Source organism: Puma concolor, chromosome A1, assembly GCF_028749965.1.
Source record: "Puma concolor isolate L17-30 chromosome A1, mPumCon1.1.hap2, whole genome shotgun sequence".
NCBI classification, from domain to species: Eukaryota; Metazoa; Chordata; class Mammalia; order Carnivora; family Felidae; genus Puma; species Puma concolor.
This window is the reverse complement of record NC_141667.1, coordinates 227,625,430-227,645,985: the sequence shown is the minus strand read 5'-3', so window position 1 is coordinate 227,645,985 and position 20,556 is coordinate 227,625,430. Positions and strand designations below refer to the sequence as shown.

At 39.1% G+C, this 20,556-nt stretch overlaps 1 protein-coding gene across 9 annotated transcripts in view; it reads right to left on the bottom strand.

Annotated features, from left to right (window-relative positions):
• DCLK1 (doublecortin like kinase 1) overlaps window positions 1-20,556 on the bottom strand; it is a 345,403-nt gene that overhangs the window by 55,576 nt on the left and 269,271 nt on the right. For 4 of the 9 annotated variants that reach the window (XM_086713595.1, XM_086713585.1, XM_025925092.2 and 1 more), the window contains 2 exons: window positions 9,057-9,141; window positions 6,258-6,366 (listed from right to left, as the gene is read on the bottom strand). In XM_086713595.1, coding sequence (XP_086569721.1) covers window positions 6,258-6,366; window positions 9,057-9,141 — 194 coding nt within the window. Of the gene's footprint in view, window positions 1-6,257; window positions 6,367-9,053; window positions 9,142-15,487; window positions 20,277-20,556 lie in introns of those variants that run through there. The other 5 variants (XM_086713588.1, XM_086713601.1, XM_086713583.1 and 2 more) reach the window with 2 other exon arrangements.

Genomic DNA, 20,556 nt, shown 5'->3' with positions numbered 1-20,556 from the left:
TTCTACCCAATCTCTCTTGAGGTTCTGTCTCCACGAAGTGTGGCCGTGACCATTTTCTGAATGGCTCTCACAGTCTTACTGAAACCTCTCAGTACACAGCTCACACTCTTTAGACTCTGGTTCAGTGTGCAAGTCTACAAGTTCTGTTGGAGAAAGCACGGATGATGTGTTCAAGGTGTACAGAAAGGGATATGCCCATTATCTGAGCTTCTTGTGACTTCTTGGGCCTTCCGTGGCAGTGTCATATCACAGAAATAAGACAGAGGCGACAATTAGTTCATCTCCCAAAGCCACAAGGCAGCATCAAAATCAGGACTCTTGAGGTCTTGAGGACTCTGCTTCACACACAGCCCAGCCAACACTGCCCTCCCCACCATGATGGGTGTGGGAGGGAGGATTTAGTCACCCAGCTACCTTTAAATAGCTTCCTAAGTGGTGTTAGCATTTCTAAGATGCTGTAGTGCCAAAAACGACCGACCGCTCTATTGTCCAAGGACACGACGTATACTTAATAAGCATAAGAAACCATTATTTTACAAGCATTGCCATTTCATTTCTGGTGGGAAACTGAGACAGCTTAGCTCCTTCCCTAGAGATAACAGCCAACTTTAGGGATCCAAATGAAATACAGTGGGAGTGGGGCTCATTAAGAACAAAAGTTTAAAATAGGGCTTTAGAACCTTCAGGATAGAGAATCAAATGAGGATTTCCTACTTATGTGCTTAGAGCTAGAGTGACCTGCCGATAAATGAAAGAGGACAGATATTAGCAGTGTGTCTCAGGGGCATGACATGGATGGTGTCGTCTGCTAAAACTGCTTCTCCCAGGATACTTCCAGGTCCCTGCCTGGATAAATAGGAAAGGGAAATTACACATATTCAAGGGGACTCCTCACATTATGAAGGGATCACGGGGTCCCTTTAAGTAGCCTCTTCTTTAGAGGCTTCCGAAGGGTTTGTTCGCAAATGTGAAAACCCTCAATCAAGAGGAAAACTAAAAGCTGAAGTGCTTCTAGATTCTGCTTTTCACGAATCACTAAAAAAACTATAATAAAACAAATCTGAGCTTCGAATCCATGAGCAATTTCCTATCTGGTTTAAAACGTTTCATTCGATGACAGAGAAATCTGGACTATCAGGCTGACTGCTGTGATAAAAGCCAGTAGTCCCAGGGAGGGCCAGCGAGCTGGAATGGAGGTCACATTTCATTCTGTGCCTCCATAAAGGGGTGGATGACAGGACAGTGTTGGTGAGAAGAGAGGGGGACTTTTTAGTTTTTTCATTCCCTGTGTTTGCCATTTGATCCTCTGTTTCCCTGCAATGAGTAAGATTTCAGGATGCAAAGCAAAGGGCTGGTGTAGGACCAGGAAGGCTGAATCCTCTCTACAGCGGGACAAGGAACAGAATCTCCAAGGAGCAAGTGGGTGTATTGGCTCCCAAGACACCAAGCAAATCAAGTTATGTACTGAGCCTAGGGCTGAAAGGAAAATGCGAGCAAGCCTGGGTTGCTGTGGCCCCAGGGCTTAGAAGGAAAAGGGACTTTATGAGTTCAGTACCCAGAACCTTACATAATACGACTCAACACTCAGTTAGATTTACCCACCGAAATTAATACCGCAAGTTTTCTTTCTTGATTCCTTGAGGACAGAACTATAAAGTCATAGTAAAATCCTTAATTATTGGAAGTATATGTTTATAGGAAAGCAGCTGAGTCTGGAAAATTAGCCTGAAAACAGGTGTTAGTACTAAATGTATACCATAAGAATAAAAATTTAACTGCTTGCTTTAAGTTGGTAAATGAAAACACTTGGCAAGAAATAAAACCTTAAATCAAGTATTTGTCTTCCTGCATACCCTAACACAGAGGACCCCTGTGCCCCTGTAATTACACAGCAAGCGGTTACAGGCATGGTTTTTGGGGGGTGCCTGGGTGGCTCAGTCGGTTGGGTGTCCGACGTCGGCTCAGGTCATGATCTCACGGTTGATGCGTTCGAGCCCTGCATCAGGCTCTGTGTTGACAGCTCGGTGCCTGGAGCCTGCTTCAGATTCTGTGTCTCCCTCTCTCTCAAAAATAAATAACCATTAAAAATTAAAAAAAAAAAAAAACATACGCATGGTTCTTTGGTAGTTACAGAGGTGAGTAAAACTTGGTCCCTGTCCCCAAGGACAGGAGTCTACAGTTTGTTATAGCGAGGACACTAGACACAGGGATTGCTGGTGAAACTATCAGCCATTTGCTTGTTTCTGAAATTACATTCTTGACCTTGCACAGAATCATGGAGCCCTTGAATGTCACAGCAAAGGCAGCAGCAGCAGCAGCTGGACAGATTTTGTTTGCTTCCTCGTATACAGGAACCGAATTTGTAAGGTCTCTTCCTGTTAGGTTTGACCCAAGGTGAGAAACTGAACTACTAAGAGAGAAATTTCCAAATTTTACAAACTTGAACTAAGTCTAATTTTTAATATTCGTGCTAAAAAACAATGGTTTGGAGAAAGCTGTCCTGTTTAGACTTTGTGACTGTCAACCCAAGGCCAGCCTGCTCCCCCCCCCCCCCCACTCTCCCCAAGGCAGCAGAATGCTTAGTGATTGGGTGTCTTGGACTAATGTGCTTTTTGTTGTGGCTCTTATGGGGGATTTGCCAGGTTTTCAGGGTACTAAAAAAGATTACGTGGAAAAGGAAAAACAGCTTCCCAGGCATTCCCACCATAGCATTTGATGAATTTCATGGCTGTCCTTTGATCATGGGTCATGTTCTCAAGCAGAGGGACCGGGGTCTCATCTCTCTCTATAGACCCAGATGTGTCCACTGTAGGCCTGAGTTAGCAGGGGGTCCAAGCATGTTGGGTGAGGTGCAGAGATTCCAGAGCGTGGTGGCATTTAGGACCCCCCAACAAAGAGGGGTTCGTAAACAGCACCCTTTGTTTACCTCATAATCATAATAAAGCCCATCTCAGCCTCCTCCTAATGGGGTAATTGTGGAGTGCCCAGTCTCACATCTCTGGAGTAGAGTTTTATTTTGAATTTGAGCGCGAGCCCCAATGGCTATTGGGTGCCAAGCATCCTTGGGAAGAAAAGAAGGAAGCACACTGCCAGCTAGCTGAAAAATAGCTAAGCTTCTCCATTCTGACTCATCCTCCAAATTGCACTTCAGAAGGAAATACCTTCAAACTACAGTTACAAGGTTTTGGAGGTTCTTGAGAATTCTGAAGACTTTCTAGGTAGACGCAACCCATTATTTGTGACACTGAAGCCTCAGCATGTTCAGATGGGTTTGAGCCCACCTACACTCACTGCTGAAGCCAATGGTTTCATTGTATACTTCCTCAGGTTTATAGGGGAAGTAGGGAGAGAGGGAATCATGGGCAGCTCGAATCTTAATACAATTCTGATGCCTATATTGCTGAAAATGCAAGCAGTGCAGGTAGACAGGAGGGCCAAAACCTATCTGAGACACTGTCACTGGTCATAACTGCACCATATGTACCCTTGGCTTGTATGGTGATTAGTGCATGAAGAGCCAGGAAAGCCAAAGATGAAGGCCACCTCACTGAGAGCCCACTACTCATGCTCTGACTTCTCTATAGTGCTTTTCAGCTTTCTGAGTTTTCTTTGGGGCCTCAAGTGCTCTATGAAACAGCTTCAGAATAGAACACGTCTCAGTTCACCAACTTCCTTTAGCACGTCCTAGGGGCTCCCGAGGCCACTGGAGAAACTGTTGCTGGGGAGGAGAAAGAAATCTAGGCGGGCCTGGCAGTTACTACCAAAGGATATGCTGGCTCGCGACCATGGAACAAAAAGCCTACAGAACACTGTTATTGTATCCATTGTTATAGGAAAACCTTCCCTGTGATAGCATATTATTAACAGAGGAAGGACATATTTGCTCTTGTTAGTACTCATGCATCCTTCAAAATATGGCAGAATGTACCCGCAAGCAATGTGTGCCATTCACAACGTTCTTAGCTTGCTTTTATTTTCTTGGACCTCTGGAAAATATTAAAAGAATGTTTCGTGATGCCTCCAGGGAGAGAGGGCACATGCCATATGTCCTCATTCAGCAGGAGCAGAATATTAACACTTTTTGGAGCGATCTGGTGTTTAGATTCTGAAGGTTCGTACGAAGAGACCCAAGATGTGAACTCATGCAAAATGAACACAAGCGAAACTAGAGAGAAACAAATTAATTCTGGATGGAACCCTGATAAATTCCTACTGTAGGAAGACCAGTAATGTTGGACTAAGACGCCATCATGCTCCCTGTGCTAGCTAGAAGACACAGCACATGGCTGCCACACCAGACTCAACAGATGATGAACTCTGGCAGATACCCCACATACGAAGGGCAATCTGCTAAAAATGGGAATTTCTGCTACGGTGGAAAAAACGTTAAAAAATAGTTGAATTGACTATCAGTAAAGGTATAAATGAAATATAAACGTACATAAACACACCCACACTTCCATCCATTGCCTTAAGAATGGCTTCCTTGATTTAATTTTGGGCTTCTTTCTACAGGAACAGATAGGGCATGTGTGACTTTAGATCAGATAAGCTGCATTCTCATGACGGACTCTTGGAGGCAGCAGAGCGGTCAAAGTGTGGGTTCTGGAGCTGGGCTCGGACCCATGCCTTACTAAGTACTTCCTCGTTGAGCGATTTTGGGCATTTCACTTCTCTAGGTGTTCTTTGTATGCTATAAACAGAGACAATACCGATATTATGGGATTATCATGGCAATTACGTGAAATATGATAAGGGCTTTGTACATAGTGTGTGCTCAGCAAACAGTGGTTGTTCCTGTTTGTGAAGGTGTGAAGCCTAGGAAAGCAATGGAGAATTTTCTCTATTTGGTGGTGATGCCATAAATGGTCACACTGCGTGGTGGCAGTGGGGTGATGAGGGGAAGACAAGGGAAAAGTTGGCCTAGCAGTTAACTACTAAGGGGTTTTCCATACTGCCGATTCCTCACGCCCCTCTCTTACAAACAGTGGCTGCTACAGCAGTTTGCTAGCACGGGGAATACCCTAGCTGGGTATGCTGGGGTGGAGCAAAGTTTGAGATTTAGTGCACAAGGGTATCTTGACGAGGGCTCTGTCACCTTAGTCAGGGAAGCGTCTCCCTAACAGTCGCAAAGGAAGCAAAGGTTCCTTTGCAAAAGCTGGGGAGCAAATCGGTGGACGCTGGCCAAACTAAGGACCCCTGTGGTGTCCGAGGCCCTGTGCAGACCTCCAGCTCTAAAGTAGCATGAAACTGTGCTTCTAAATCAGAGTCCCTGGGGAAGAACAAGCTGGGGGTCTTGCCAGGCTAAAGCTCCTAGTCCGAGGCATCCTCCCTGACTGGTGGGGCAGAGGGAAGGAGCGCTGTCTCACCCAGCGCTGAGCCGCAGAGGCCCAGCCTCACTCAGGGCAGAGGAAAGCGGCAAAGGGAGAGCACACACCCCAGGCCGGTCCCCAGGAAGCCAGTGGGGTGCACCCACCCCCCTCAAGGAACGAGGCAGGTTCCCCCTGACTTTTCAAAACTCTGCTCACCAGCTCTGAGAAGATGCTTCTGGCTCACCAGGCCCCTGTAAAGCAAGAATCTGCTCAAGAAAGGAATTCCAATTCGAACACCCGGCTTAGAGTTTGAGGCCACTTTAATCTGGGTCGTGAGTTTATTAGTTGTCACTTCATCTAGGAGCCACCAGCCACTGTCCTTGATTATGTACCAAAGTCTCAGGCATAAACCTTTTACTCCAAACCCCTCGCCTTTGGCCCACAAGAGTACCGATGTCTTTCATTTTAAGATATTTTAATGCACTAAACACTATTTTTGTTGGCATCAGTACAGATGCGTTTTAAAGCAAGGTTATTATATTTAATTTGATGATATATCATGTTAGAATTCACTGTATACAAAAACGTTCTGACCTCTACAAAATGGCTCCAGAAAGTGCAGAAAAAACTGCTCAATATGTTGTTTTTTTTTTTTTACCAAAATAAAAGGACTCACCTAAAAGATCTGGCAAAGTTTTGCTGAGTACATTAAAAAGGAAAAATCAAAGTCCTTAATTTATAGATTGTCCCAGAAATCACTACATTTTTCAAATCTGTTGTTAGCTGGACTTTTCTTTCTTTAAATTTTTTTTTTTTTTGTTACATCTGGAGTTGAGACATTAACCTGTTCCATATGTGCCACAGACTGCAAATAAAGACACAATCTTGGAAAACATAATGCCAAATGTCTCCTTTAAAGTTCGATGCAAATGAGATCCTTCTCACCTTTCTACACATTCCTTGACAACAGCAAAATTTCCATCCCCTATTGTTCTTCCGACTTTATACCGTTCTGTTATTGTGGCTGGAATCTGGAAGCCTTCCTCCAACACTTCTGAAAGAATCATTAGTACATTTTTATCGGTGGAAAAGGGAACACAGATGTTGCACCAGAGAGACATTTAGAAGTATCATCGGATAGACTGGAACTGATTCAGAATCAATATGTCACTTTCCGTACAGTGAGGCAAGCCCCGCTGCTGACACTCCATACTCAACAGGGTTTTACTAAGACGAATGATAAACTAAAAGGAAACATAGAACGTATGGGGTCCATTCCCACCGATGGAAGAGGGACAGTGGGGATTCTGAGGAGGAAGTTTGGCTCTGTGGGTTCCATGCCAATGTGATCAATAGTGTTTACGGAACACCCACTGTCTACAGAGAAACGACATTCCTAGGGATGGCTCAGTAGGAAAATGGAGTTTATAGGGGGCGCCGGGCTGCTTGACAGGGTAGAAGCATGAAGCATGCCTGCTGTTTGGACACTTAGCTTTACTACATCCTGAAGTGGAGATCTCCGTAAAATTCCTTATGAACTAAGCCCGGAGTGTCAGCCCTCCCCAGTATCAATGACCAGATTTTAGACAAATGTTCTCACCAGCAACCTGCATAGCAGATGTTGAGTTAAAATTGCAATATTTATTATGTCTGTGAACAGAACAGTTTTGTAGTTTCAATTATGTTAGTGCCACTAACACAACACATTTTCCCCCTTAAAATGCATTTTGAAACATTTTACAAATGCCTAATAATGCTTTAAATATCTGAGGCCATAAAACTAAATAAGCCACACTTAGGTCACATAAATATATTGGATAACCTTTACCATCTTAGGGGTGTAAAAAGCCTTTTATTGCTGGGCTCTAAAATTTACATGCTTTAAAGGTATAAATCCTAGCTCTCCCTCAGGCAAACCGAATACAAAATGTGATGGAAGGTCCAGTGTGTTTTCTAAATGTGCTCCTATTCTGACCTTTAATCATAAACTGAGACTAAACATTTCTTCTCGCAATAAAATTAAAACCTCAGGCGGTGCCTCGACTTTCTGGGTGATTTTTGTATTCTCCGTTAGTCCTCATCATTGGGGGACAACAAATGGAAACTCACAATTATCACACATGTGCGTTAGGACCCTTATTCTGGTTCTGTGATCATGCTCCATCTGTACCACTCTGGATTCTAGGGTGGATGGAATTTCTGGAAAGGGTTGTACAAAGTAGGACATTTGCTGCTGCTATTTTTACCCCTAGCATTTATTTGTGCAGCCTCTTTACCTCTTTATAGGTGACATTTTAGTCTTTACCCACCGGAAGCTATCACAGTGGTCTCCAGAATAAAGTGAGAGCTGAAGCCAATTAACACCCCTTCCCTAATCCCCACCATCTCACACCCAAAGAAGCCAATAATTTTGCCTCTGTTTGAAAGACTTAGCCTGGGGATTTTTGTCTACTCCATGGGAATTAGAGGAGATGGCTGGAGAAGTTTCAAATCCACTGCAAAGCACCCGAATTTATAAAACATCTCTCAGATGACACGGTCTTAAGGCTCTTTACTACATGGATAATAAAAATAGCCATGCTTGGCTGTCAGAAGCAAGTCTGACTCCAGATGGGAAACGGAAGGAGGCACTTCATCCGTCCTTCCAGTGGATGCATCACTGAGGCACCCATCTGGAGCACACGGCTTGGGATTTTTTTTTTTCCTATTGATAAAAATGTATCTTTTAGGCTTTTGGCTAAGAAGTCTTTGCTGAAGTCTTAGCCAAGGACCAGTTCATTTCATTAGGTAGATACAACACAGTAAAACAAAAGGCACTTCGAGATGGTTGAATTTCATAGTTCTGGAAATGCAAAAAAAAAAAAAAAAATCTGATACCGCATGGTAGTCAGGAAAGAATTCATGTGCAAATCACTTATCTCATTTGACATAATCAAAGTGCTTCCCCCCAAAGGTACTTTTTCTGGAAAACTAAATAATAGCATTTCAAACAAATGAGGGATGCTGATTCTTTAACAGTGACTTGATCATATCAGTTTTATACTTTTCTAAATACTTTCTCATAATTGATTTGAGCCTGATAATGACCCCCAGCGAGGAAAGAGGCATATAGTACAGTCTTACACAATTTTATAGAAGGGGAACCAAGGTGAAAAAAAGCTGAAGAGGCTTATCCAAAACAATTCAACGAGTCAGTGAAAAAGTCAATTCTGGAATCCAGGTCATTTGACCACATCAAAGAGAAGTTCTAAAATGTACTAGCTTAAGGTACAAAGAATATTTTTTGCAATTGCTATCAAGTAATTCTTTTTGTAAGGCCATGTTTTCACACATTGAGTTCACTTAAGTACATCTGTGGGGCCAAACCAGTCAATCAAGAGAGTAAGTATACTTTAATATACTGCAAGTGATCAGAATTTGGGAAAACAAAGGCAGCCATTACTTCCTTTTATTTTCAAAGTAGACAATAGCTGGCCTTCTTAGAATACTTATACCCTCAGAGGATGTGAAATATCTCCAAATCGGGCTAATTCCCTTTTCCTGTTCCCATAGAGTAGATATGATCCCTGGGAGAAACTATATGCAATCCTATCCCCTTCCCCTGGCCCCCAGGAGCTGTGTTAAGCTTCTATTTCATAATGCTCCCAAAGTTACGGTTTTCTGAAGTAAATTTAGCCAACCCATCCTCTGCCCCCTGTACAAGGGAAGCCTTCTCCTCAGATACCAAGTTCCCAAGCTCACCACCTTCTCCAGGTCCATCATTCTCGTCCATTGAGCTGCAGACTTTGGTGGATGCAAGGGAAGTAGAGGAACCTCCATGTTGAGAGCTCTGCAAAAGGGAACAGACACAGAGAATGAAAACACTGGGTCAGGGTGCCAGTCTCCAGATGCTATGCCCAGCCCAGAATCTCGGGAAGTAACTGCACCCGTCACCAGGGAGGATTTGCTCTGAACACTCGAAAAGGGAGGTTTTTATTCAATTGGATTGCTTCTCTTTCCCACCCTATTAACCAGTAATGGATGGTTTAACTGTGTCAGGATAATCACTCTAAATTTGGATGTTCCTTGACTTTCTATTCCTTTTTCTCAAAATCAGCATCCCACAGCTTACTGTTTAGGTTTGTCAGATTTTAAGCATCTCACCTCACTTTTCCACAGTCTATCTGCAAACAGGCCTCAAATATGGTGCCACTCTGATCTCATCCAATGAGTTTTCTATTCTCGCCATAGGAAAAAAAAATCCTCTTCAGTTTATTTTATGGAATTTTCCAAAAAAAAATATTGAGGCTTACCACATCGTTGGAGAAAGGTTATAGAGTGGGTTTGTTAATTCCACTTTGCAATAAAGACACAAGTACTAAGCCGGTTATCGATATGTTAACTGTTACAAAATAAGTCTGAGGCAAAGACAGGAATAAAAGCCTAAGCCTGGTGATTCCCTTGTATTTTTGGTGTATTTTGACCCAAGACCAATGAGAGCAGACAGGGTAACAGCTCTATTACAAAGCTCAGAGGGTGAAACAATACCAAATATTTAGTACTATGATTAGCTACAGGGCAGTACTTTAACAATGAACCTTCCCATCTCTGCATCTATTCCTTGAGAAAACAATCTGCACATTTCAATGCTATTTCTAAACAGTGAACACAGCTTGTCCTAAAAGATCTTCCTTCTGTTTCCCTGGGTTTATCCACTTGGTTGGCCTGATGGGAGCAGGAGGCGGTGAGGGGGCGGCATTGGCTCATGGTGCCGGCTGTCTGTGGAGCAGAGAGAAGGGAAAGAGCATCTGTAGTTGAATTAATAATGAAGAGGTGGCGAGAAGCAAAGTTGACCTATTTTTCTTCTGCTTACCTGTTTCCCTTCACCCTCCTCCCCATTGCATCCAGCCTTAACAGGACACAAAGTAGGAGGGAGGAGAAAGTTTTATGTAATTCCTTTACCCCCAACAGTACCTTCACGTAAAAGCAAAGGTTATAGTTTTCACCAAAAAGACTAATATCATTCGGGAAATGTTACTTAAATCACTGCAGGGCCATTTGAGTCCACTGCCTGTTCTCCCAGGTTTGGCTAAGATAAATATGCTCCATTGGACAAGTTGATCAAAGCTGACAGCTGACACTGGGGTAAAAGTTAAATTCGCGGAAAGGATACATCTGCTTCTGTATAGGGCTTCCCAGAAGTTTTGTGGTTACTCCAGAATACCCCCGAAGGCCACATAGTTTGTGTGGTGTGCCCTTTATTTTCCTATATCATGAGAATTCCCCCATCAATCAATCAGCCTGGTGACTTGAGTGGGGTCTTTTCCATCTCATCTAGCCTCCCTTTGTGACCAGCAGAACACATTTATCCTATATCAGGCTAGAAAGAGGGATTCAAATCATGACATCGAAACAGTTTTCTCTTGAGATGATACTATGTAGTCATAATCAACTCTGTCGAAGGTACTGTAAATGTATGAGCTTCTGAGTCACGCTCTGCTGACTTTTACCGAAGTCTGTGTGTGAAAACCTTGTATTTGTAATATTGGAATAAATACAAGGCTTAAACAAGGCAGATTTACGATGTCGGTGTCTGGAGAAAATAAACATTAACATTACCACATTTGAGAGGAAGGTGTGTGTTTTCCACAAAGTGAGGTCTTTTATCCCTTGTGTCATTGCTTTTGCTGTAGACATAATGTTGTTCCAAGCAGAAAAGCAGTAAGTAAATGTCTAAAATGTAGACCTTCTCTTCTGGGCTTTCCGATCCTTGAATTTCTTCCAGCAGCATCACAAGTGGTGTTTAATAATGTAGACACATTGCGGTTTGGGGTGGCAGGTGCTGTCTTGTCATATGGTGTTTTAAATTTTAGAATACAAAGACACATTCTTTCATCAAGCACTCGAATTAATAGACTAGTAGCATGTTTCCTAGCAAAGATGTCCACAGTTATGCACTCAATTCCAAAAGCTTGTTCTTTTAATAATATCAGATACTCAAAACAGAACTCTGACCCAGGGGCACCTGGATGGCTCAGTCGGTTAAGCGTCCGACTTCGGCTCAGATCTCGAGGTCCATGAGTTCCAGCCCCATGTCAGGATCTGTGCTGGCAGCTTAGAGCCTGGAACCTGCTTCGGATTCTGTTTCCCTCTTTCTCTGCCCCTCCCCTGCTCACACTCTGCCTCAAAAATAATAAATCAACATTAAAAAAACAAAAAAGAACCCTGACCCAAAGTATATGAAAACATCTTTTAAACTGTAATGTGCTATAAACTTGCTGGATATTATTCACTTAAATGCCTTATCAACTAACTAATTGCATTTTTAACAGTTCAGCCAAACGTCTGATGCCCTGAATGCTTGCCACAACGCCAGCTGTGTTTTCTCTGCCTTATGGACAAAAACCCCTCAAGGATTTTAGGCTCTGGTTTGGAAAAAAAAAAAAAAAAAGGTAGCATTAACACAAGTTTGCTTACGTTTAGAATTGCTTATTTTCAACTTCAGGTTTGAAAATGTACCCAAGGTAATTTCAAATTTCATGCTGAGGGTAACAGCATTTTTTAAGAGAAAAATTTACTTAATTACAAATAGAACTCCAAGAGGAATGTTCTCATTTTGTTTTATGCTCAGAGTAAAAGATTCAGAGTATTAGATTTTTAATGGGGTTATCACTTCTTTTTCCCAAAGAAGTAAGATAGTTAACATTATACCCTTCTCTAAGACAATGATTATTCATAGATTAAAAGAATTTCAGGGATTGGAGTAAGCCTTAAATATTACCTATTCCACCCTACTTCTATTCAAAGACCAAATTCCCACTATAAAAATCCCAGCCATGTGGTAAAATGGCCTCTGTCCAAACACCTCCGCCAGTGAACACATTATTTCTTGAGGTAGCCCCTTAATTGTTCATATGAGGCCAAGAAAGTTCTTCCGTATGTTGAAATGATGTCCTTCTACATTTTCCTTTATTGGTCTTAGCTCTCACCTCTGGAGCTACCCATTACAGGTCTAATCCATTTTTCATATGACAGTGCTTCCGGAAGTTGGAAATAGTTACTGCACCCCTTCAATTTGGATATTCCCAGAGTTTTGTTTTTTTTTTTTTTTTTATTGTTCATCATATGACAGAGCTCCATAACCTCTTTACCTTCCTATGGATACACTCCAGTTCTCAATAACTCTTGTTAATGCTAGTGTTAAAACAAATGTAATATTCTAGGTGTACCTGACCAGCCCAGAGCAGAGGATAGAGCTTTCTTCCTTGTGAACAGAATATTAATGCACGGTAAGATCACATCGGCTTATTGATAGCACCATAGCTTTTTAGCCTGACACTGAGCTCACAGATATGTCAGATCTCCCTAGTCTGTATTTGAGAGGTTGGTGTTTTGGATCAAGTGTAAGACTTCCTATTTATTCATGTTAAATGTTATATTTATTACATAGATATGCTTGCAGACTGTTATTTTTTGGATTCTGGCTTTGTCACCTAATGTTTTTTGTCCTCTCTCCTAGTTGAAGTGATTCAACTAGCAAGAGATGGCTCTTTGTGTATGCTAGTTACTAATCCTAAATATACTAATTTAGACAGTGTTGGAACATTTTGATTACTGCCCATAAGTCTGATTGAAGGATTTTGAAAATAGTAAAGGGAAAATGTGTAAATTTTTGCTCTTTAGAATTAACCCAATGAAATTAACCAGCTTTATTTGTGACCGACAGAAGCCAAAAAGCCCACTTATATTTCTGCATGCTTACAAATGAAATCAGTTTAGTTATTTGGCTTTTCTGGACAGATAAACCATTTTATAGTATACATAATGATAAGATTTTATGTTTGCTTTAGTTTGCTAGTTCTAAGACATCTGGGTGCATAGTACAGAACATACAGTTATTTTAGAATTTAATGCAATTAGCTGCTCTAAGAGACATTGTGACATTTGAAATCTTATCACCTCCAAGCTGATTTAATGGAAACCAGGTGGGCAGGTTGCTGGCACCTGGATGCTTTTATGGCACACCTTCATAAAAGGACTACCCTAAGTAAGAACACATCCGAAGTGTAGCTTTTCAGCTTGGGATCATATAACAGATGGAGAACATATCACACTTTTTGAAGTGAGAAAGCTGACATAACAGCTCTAACCACATTTTACCAAGATGTATCTGATGACTATGTAGTTAAAAACATTTCATTTTAAATATAATGGTGCTAGTTACCCCTGCCATTTGTATTAATGGTGTCACTCACCTGAGGACTACACTGAATAAAGTTTTCAAAAATATCCAATTGATGCAACTGATCTATTCAAGGTAGAAAAATCTCACCAGATAACTTTAGCTTTGATTGGATAATTGTATTACTTCCACTCCACATTCTGTCTTGGCATACAATTATTACTTTGTTAATATTGATTTGAAAAACTGTAAAAAAAAAAAAGAATTTGAAAATCAAGTGGATCAGCTTTATAAAGAAAATGCAACCAATAAATAGTTACCAAACTCAAACTACTGTCTTGGTGATCTTGACTTGAAGTCTACAGAATCTGTAAAGATGACCTCCTTTAATAAAAAAAAAAAAAAAAATTAAATCATACTCTTAGTGTAGAAAGCTTAAAACCCAAGGATTCTATATGAGTATAGACAAACCATTCATTCATTTGCTCTCCGAGTGCATATAGAACAAGTTGGTGACATCGATCCGTAATAACTAGTAAGGTGTTATTATGTGAAACAAGAGAAAGGGAATTCCTTTTTTTCAAATTCCTCTGTCTGCATTCTTCATAACATGTTAGCCTAAATACAGTTTATGACAAGTAATCGTGTGTGTAACAAGAATCAATATTGAAAAATGTAAAATGTTATCATAAAGATTCGGTCACAGTTTTTAAAAGACTGAAGACCCGTTATTCATGAAATTGGTTTACTCAGAGGAACAAAAAATGAAAATGGGAATACTGGGATTAAATCTATGATACTGAAGCCACCCATGTGAGCCAAACATTCAAAAATAAATGTATTTAGCTGCAATTTTGTTTGATCAGGCAGCTCTCTTGCCTCAAGAGTCAGGCCAAGATGTATCAATTTAAAATCTGAACCATTTGTCTTGAAGAGACTGTTGTTTTGGGGAAGGGGGACACAATGTCTCCTCTGAGGAGTTATTCTTCATGAAATCATAGTTTGGAAAGGGGACCAGAAAGTCATCTAGTTTATCACCTCTCAATAAAATAATTCCCCCCATGATTTACTCCCCAAATGAGATTCCTAGTCTGTGATGAAGGGAGCTCACTACTCTTCCAGGCACCTACTATACTTTATTTTAAACTCTGCTATATTAAGAAAGCATAAATACAATTTGGAATTTATAAATTTGTAAACATTTCTTCCAGTTGTACCATTATTGCTTTGGGCACTGGTTACATTCAGGTTATCATGGAACAAATAAAGAGAACCAACTAAAGTAAACTACAATTTTGAGGCTAAAAAGAACCTACTAAAAATGTTAGATTTAAAACTAGAATTTTGGACTTCCATAATAATTTTACTGTAAAATATTTTTCTAACTAAGCCAGTAGAGTTTTCTATTCTCCCTTACCCCACATTATGCGTTAAATAAAGTATGGATTTTTATTCTAGACTGATGCTGGGTAAGCAAGCATTTTATTATCATCACTATTTATTTTATCATATATTTACTTATTTTATATATTGATTTATTCAGTGATTTAAAAAAACTTGTTTACACACCCATGTACATATATCTACATGATCATTTCCCCCACCCTACAATTCGATGACCTTGCAAAAAATGCATTCAAACCCAGGAGACAGTTAGTATGTCTAAGAAAATGCAAGCCAATTCTTTTTTCAATCAGTCGGCCAGTGGTCTGACAAATTCACCCTTAAGACAACCCTGAGAGAAAAGTATATTAATGATTTTAATATAACCATCTGAACCCGAATTCTTCATCACATAGTCTTCTCATTTTATTGTTTGTTATTGCCAATATTTTATACTTTAGATGTCATGGGATGCCATTCTGCAGTATCTCAAGTATCACTTTGCTGGTGCTAATTACATCACAAGAATGCCATACACACAATTACAAAGGTAAAGATTACCCCTCAAAGTCATTTCCATTTCAGTGTCTACTTATAAGTTTTCTGAAAGAAACTCACTGAACAACGTAGGTGGTTTTTCCTGTTTATTACATAGTTATTCTAAGGTGGTAAGTGTCACAAAGTTAACTTTGAGGGGAATAACATGGTCCAGTGCGGAATACAAGCTATAACACTTTACAATGAAACCACAACACAAGGTGATGGAACTTTGAAAACTGGGTAGTTCAATGAAACATCTCATCATTTAGCACTATAAAACTCTACGATGGCCTCAACTGATGGATTTTTAAAACATTTTGACACCAAATGCTCTTTTTAAGAGAATATACATCCAAGCCACTCAAACTGTATACAGAAACTAGGTCACCCTCTTTGTAAAAATTTCATCCAAATGTACAACATTCATAGTGTATTTTGAAGTAAAAAGTCCTTAGGACAAATAAGTCAATTCCTTGTTTGTTGATGAATATAACATAAAAAATACACACCACAGGAAAATTAGCTTTCATACTTCTTTGCCTGTGACCTTTCAGATGCCTACTATCCTGGCTTCAAAACCTTTTTGTGGCCATATATAATACAAACACCCATGTATTACATGCACCATTTATCCATCATCCTTACTAAAATGAACCACATTTTAAAGACACTATATATCATGCACTCTTGAAAATTACAGCTAGGGCCTCAGATTTCCTATCTTTTCCACATGCGTTACAGGCACAAAATTACAAATATTTTTCAGCTGACAGTATAACAAACTGCATCAGGCAATCGGTATATTGAATTCAATATATTTCTAATTTTTACACTACACTCTTGTGGGCTATCTCAAACAAATACAGTTCTCACTCACATGCACAATTAGAGATGCTAGCAAAACTAATGCAAATATGTATAAATGGGCAAATGTATGCATATATAGTAAATCCGTTTGATTAACATTTTCAAGTGTGTATATATTTATACAGATATATACACACACATAGCAAGTATAGGAAGGTTACTACTGAAAATACGTCAACAGTTCAGAATAGTGTTTTGAAAGAACATACAAAATTGCCTTACAGGTTATCTGGCTTTGTTACCAACCTACTTCAACTCAAACACAGTTTGGATTATTTTATATTTGTGTTTCAATATTAACACTCAACTACTCACAACTCTATAAATCAATGTTTCATTCTTAGTGAATACTGATTGACAATCAATACATGTCATCAATGCATACACTAGAGAAAACATCAGTGACAGTATTTACTCATTTTAAAAACTGAATATCAAGACAACGAAACAAACATTGATGTGTGCTTATATTTAAAAATTAACACAACTTTGGATTTGTTTCAATGCCACATTTTTTGTGTATCTGGATTCCAATTTTTTGTTTGTTTGTTAAATAAATCGTTACATCTATTAGGAACCATTTTGCCTTACTAGTTCAGCATACTGCTTTTGAACTTAAAAATGCCAACTACTATGTCACGTTTAACAATTTGTGGCATTTAGATTTTACAAGATCCATATACAGTTCCACAAGAGCCAGTAACGTGTAAGGCTGTGTCACAAACACCATGTTTTACTATTTATGGTCTATAAACATACACAAACATGTATATAAGCACACCCATATACACACAGAGCCCTGAAAATTTACATAGACACCCACACACCTGTATAGATATATGGCCACACAGGAAAAATTTAGTAGTCCAATAGCTCAAATGCATGGGATTATTTTTCAAGAATATTATTTTCTATTTTCATCAAGAAATTTAGCATTTAGACTTCATTGCTTTTAAATGGGGAAAGGAAAAAAAAAAAAAAGCCCAATAAAGTATAGATTTGCAGTGGATGCAACCTAATAGCCCTGCTGGCTAATGTAGGGAATACATATAGTACATAAATGTTGGTTCCAATGATTTTAGGATATACCCGGGATGTGTACAGATGAGTGGACCTGACACAATCTTAAAAGCCTATGGATGGTATAGAAACATTGTGGATTTTTTCCCCCACTTGACTGATGAAAGCAAGACCAAGAAGAAATAAACCACCACATGGTTTTCAGAACCAGTCTTTTGAGTTCACACTGAACTTCACACTTGATCTATTATTGTTTTGCATTTCTAAAATGCTGAAAGCAGAGGAAATACTTATCCTATCTTTTTCTACGATGTCTAAGAAAAACAAGTGCGTGCAAATGAAGAAGTGTCAAAATTTTAACTAGAGCACAATGTCTTCATGGCACACTTAAGGTTGACCATAAGAACAAAACTGCATGGCTTTTGCTCGAGCTCTCTCCTGCTCAGAATAATTTTAAAGTTCAGTGCCTAATTTTTTAAAAAGAATTCTGTGCGTAAGTAAATCTTAAGTGCCTATAAATCATCAGTTTGAGTCCACTGGTGAACTGAAAACTTCTGGTTTGTCGCTAAGAATTTTTTTTTAATTTCTCCTTTAGTATAATGGAATTACGCTCTGCATAGAAAGAGATCTCAAAGTCTATAAATGGTGTGTTGTTTCAATCTCTGAGGGACTTTAGTTTCAAAAAGTAAATGATATATATTGCCTCTGAACAGTCCTTTAATAAAAGTCATATGTTCAAAAGATTAAATGCTGTGGAACTGCATTTCCTTTGGAACTGCCTGAATGGAAAGCTGGCCATGATATCTATCGGCAATTAGTACAAGTACAGTTTCTTTTAGCCATGTCTAAACAAAGCCATGGGCTTCATATCAATTGGCAATATCTGCCACTTATCCAGAACAAATAGCATTTATTGGACCTTGCTAAGCAGCACTTGTCCCTAAGATTGACAGTGCAGGGAAGCTGAAATTTTTGGAATTTATTTTTGTTCTGGACCATCTGACCCCACCAGATTTAAGTTAACTGTTCCACTGCTTTCTTTGCATTTTTGACAGTTCAGTCAAATACATACTAATCTTTTATGGACTCAACTGTATTAAGTAATGCATTTTACAAAGACATAACTAGAACAGACACCAGCATAGGCAACTTCACAGATGTTTACTGTTTCAGCTAAAACAAAGCAGCCTTTTGATCTCAGCAGGAGTCTCTGTTCATTTCTATTGGAAACAGTTTTAAAACCTGAAGTCTGGAACAGGTATTATTATGAACTGTTCTTTCAAGATGGAATGATTCAGTTTGTGGTTCGAATAACCTGCCAGAGAAGTGTCTTTCTCTCCAACAGACAGGATAATGAGGCACTAATTATTATAAGGCTACGTTTTCAGATGCTGTTAGATTGCCTGGACTCTTTTTTTTCACCTTCTTTTGGTTGAAATATTTTATTCACTTGGAAAGTGAGATGGTAACATATGTAACTATAAACCAGATGGTAAAATTTGATAGTTGAGCAATTTATCAAGGAGATAAATTGATAACATTTAAAACAGTATATGACAACTGAATTTCTCTCCATCTTGAATCAAACACTTTGTTTTTAAATTCAGTTTTCAAGTAAAATTTGAAAAAAAATGCAAGGAAAGGCCTCCAAATGGCATCATACATTTTTAATTTATCACCTACTGAGATATGTCAAGCCTGTACAATATCAAAACCATGCTTCACAAGTCTTAAATTGTTAGTGTTTGAACTAGTAAAACTAAATGATCACTAGGGTATGGCTTACATACAATAGACCATACACATTAAATTAATTTTTAACATTCAGATTTGAAAATAATTATTTTATGTTTAAGCAAAGCTGACTACGATTTTCAAAACAGAGGACCAGAAGAGCAGAATTAGTAGGTTAATGTTAAACAGTGGGTTATAATCACAGACTTACTTGGTTTAAGACAAAAGGAGTTTTGCATACGAAAATTTCCAAAACATCAGTGAGAGCCAGGATTTATCTGAACGGAGTTTTAGACTTTGGGGGGGCCTGGTTTAAACAGCACCATTTAAGAGAATTTTGCTTTTCAAATGGATTCTTTTTAGAAAAAAATCCAGACCCAATTTTTTTGGGTCTGTGTGTTAAAAAAAAAAAAAAAAAAAAAAAAAAAGCTTTCTAGCTTCAGCCTTTTCAACATGTGAAAAATTACATATACGGTTGTAGGGAGGAATTATGTCATTTATAGCAATGCCATCGAACAAGTTCTTCGTGTTGGTATATCGTTCAAGCCACATTTATGCTGTTTCTAACGAAAGGGAAGTTTAAAAAAATTTAGTTGACAACAAAAGCTAGGAAAGTTCCTACAGCTTATCGTTGGAATCTTCATGAGGAGTGTCCTCGGCATGAGTGTTTTTCCTTAGACATATTAACCCACAAAATAAGTAGCTTTGTCTATTGTGCAGGGAGAAAAAAATCTACCTGAGTATTTTTATTACTTTGCAGTAGAAGCATCTTTAAAAAATCAGCAATCCAAATTTTAAAAAAGAAGAAAAAAAAATGTCTGCTAGTGCCATTTTAATTTGCTTGACCAACAGTACAGGAAAATTGTATCTATATGTCTACTTATGGTTAAATGAAAACTGTATCTGCAGAAATTAATGACCCTATATCGCTATATCATTAGCTTGTTCTTATACTCAATATCGGGTCATATATGAAATTCATCTAAACCCAGGCCTTGCACAAAAACCTCAGGTATATAAATCTTCTTCAAGGATTAAGATCATGAATATAAAATGCCTGCATTTTTTACTTTCAGAGGAATTGCGTTCATAATTTCAAGGTATGCAAAACCCTTTTGTTTATTTTGCTGTTAGACTTTTCTTAGGAAATGTGAAACACCTTCACCCAATCACAAACCATATACAATGCTCCATTGTCTCTTTTACACTGAGTCTCCTACTGAATCCAAATCATCCGAAGAGAGGGGGCGATACAGGTCCTGTAAGATGAAGGGCGGTATAGATTTGTTTACTTGGCTTTCTTGGGTGCCATGTGGCTCTCTTAGGAAGGGAGCAACACTGAACGAGCATCCTTGGTTTCTAACATCATCAGACCTTTTAGACTCACCAAATTTGGATAAGAGGAAAGATAATAACTGAGAAGCCATTTAAACAGACAAAAATGGTGCTCATTTGCCTTATTGGCTTGATCTGCTTCTGAGCTATTGCCTTCTGTGTCCAGTGAATTTTATATATAGCCCCTGGGGTCTGTCAATGCCA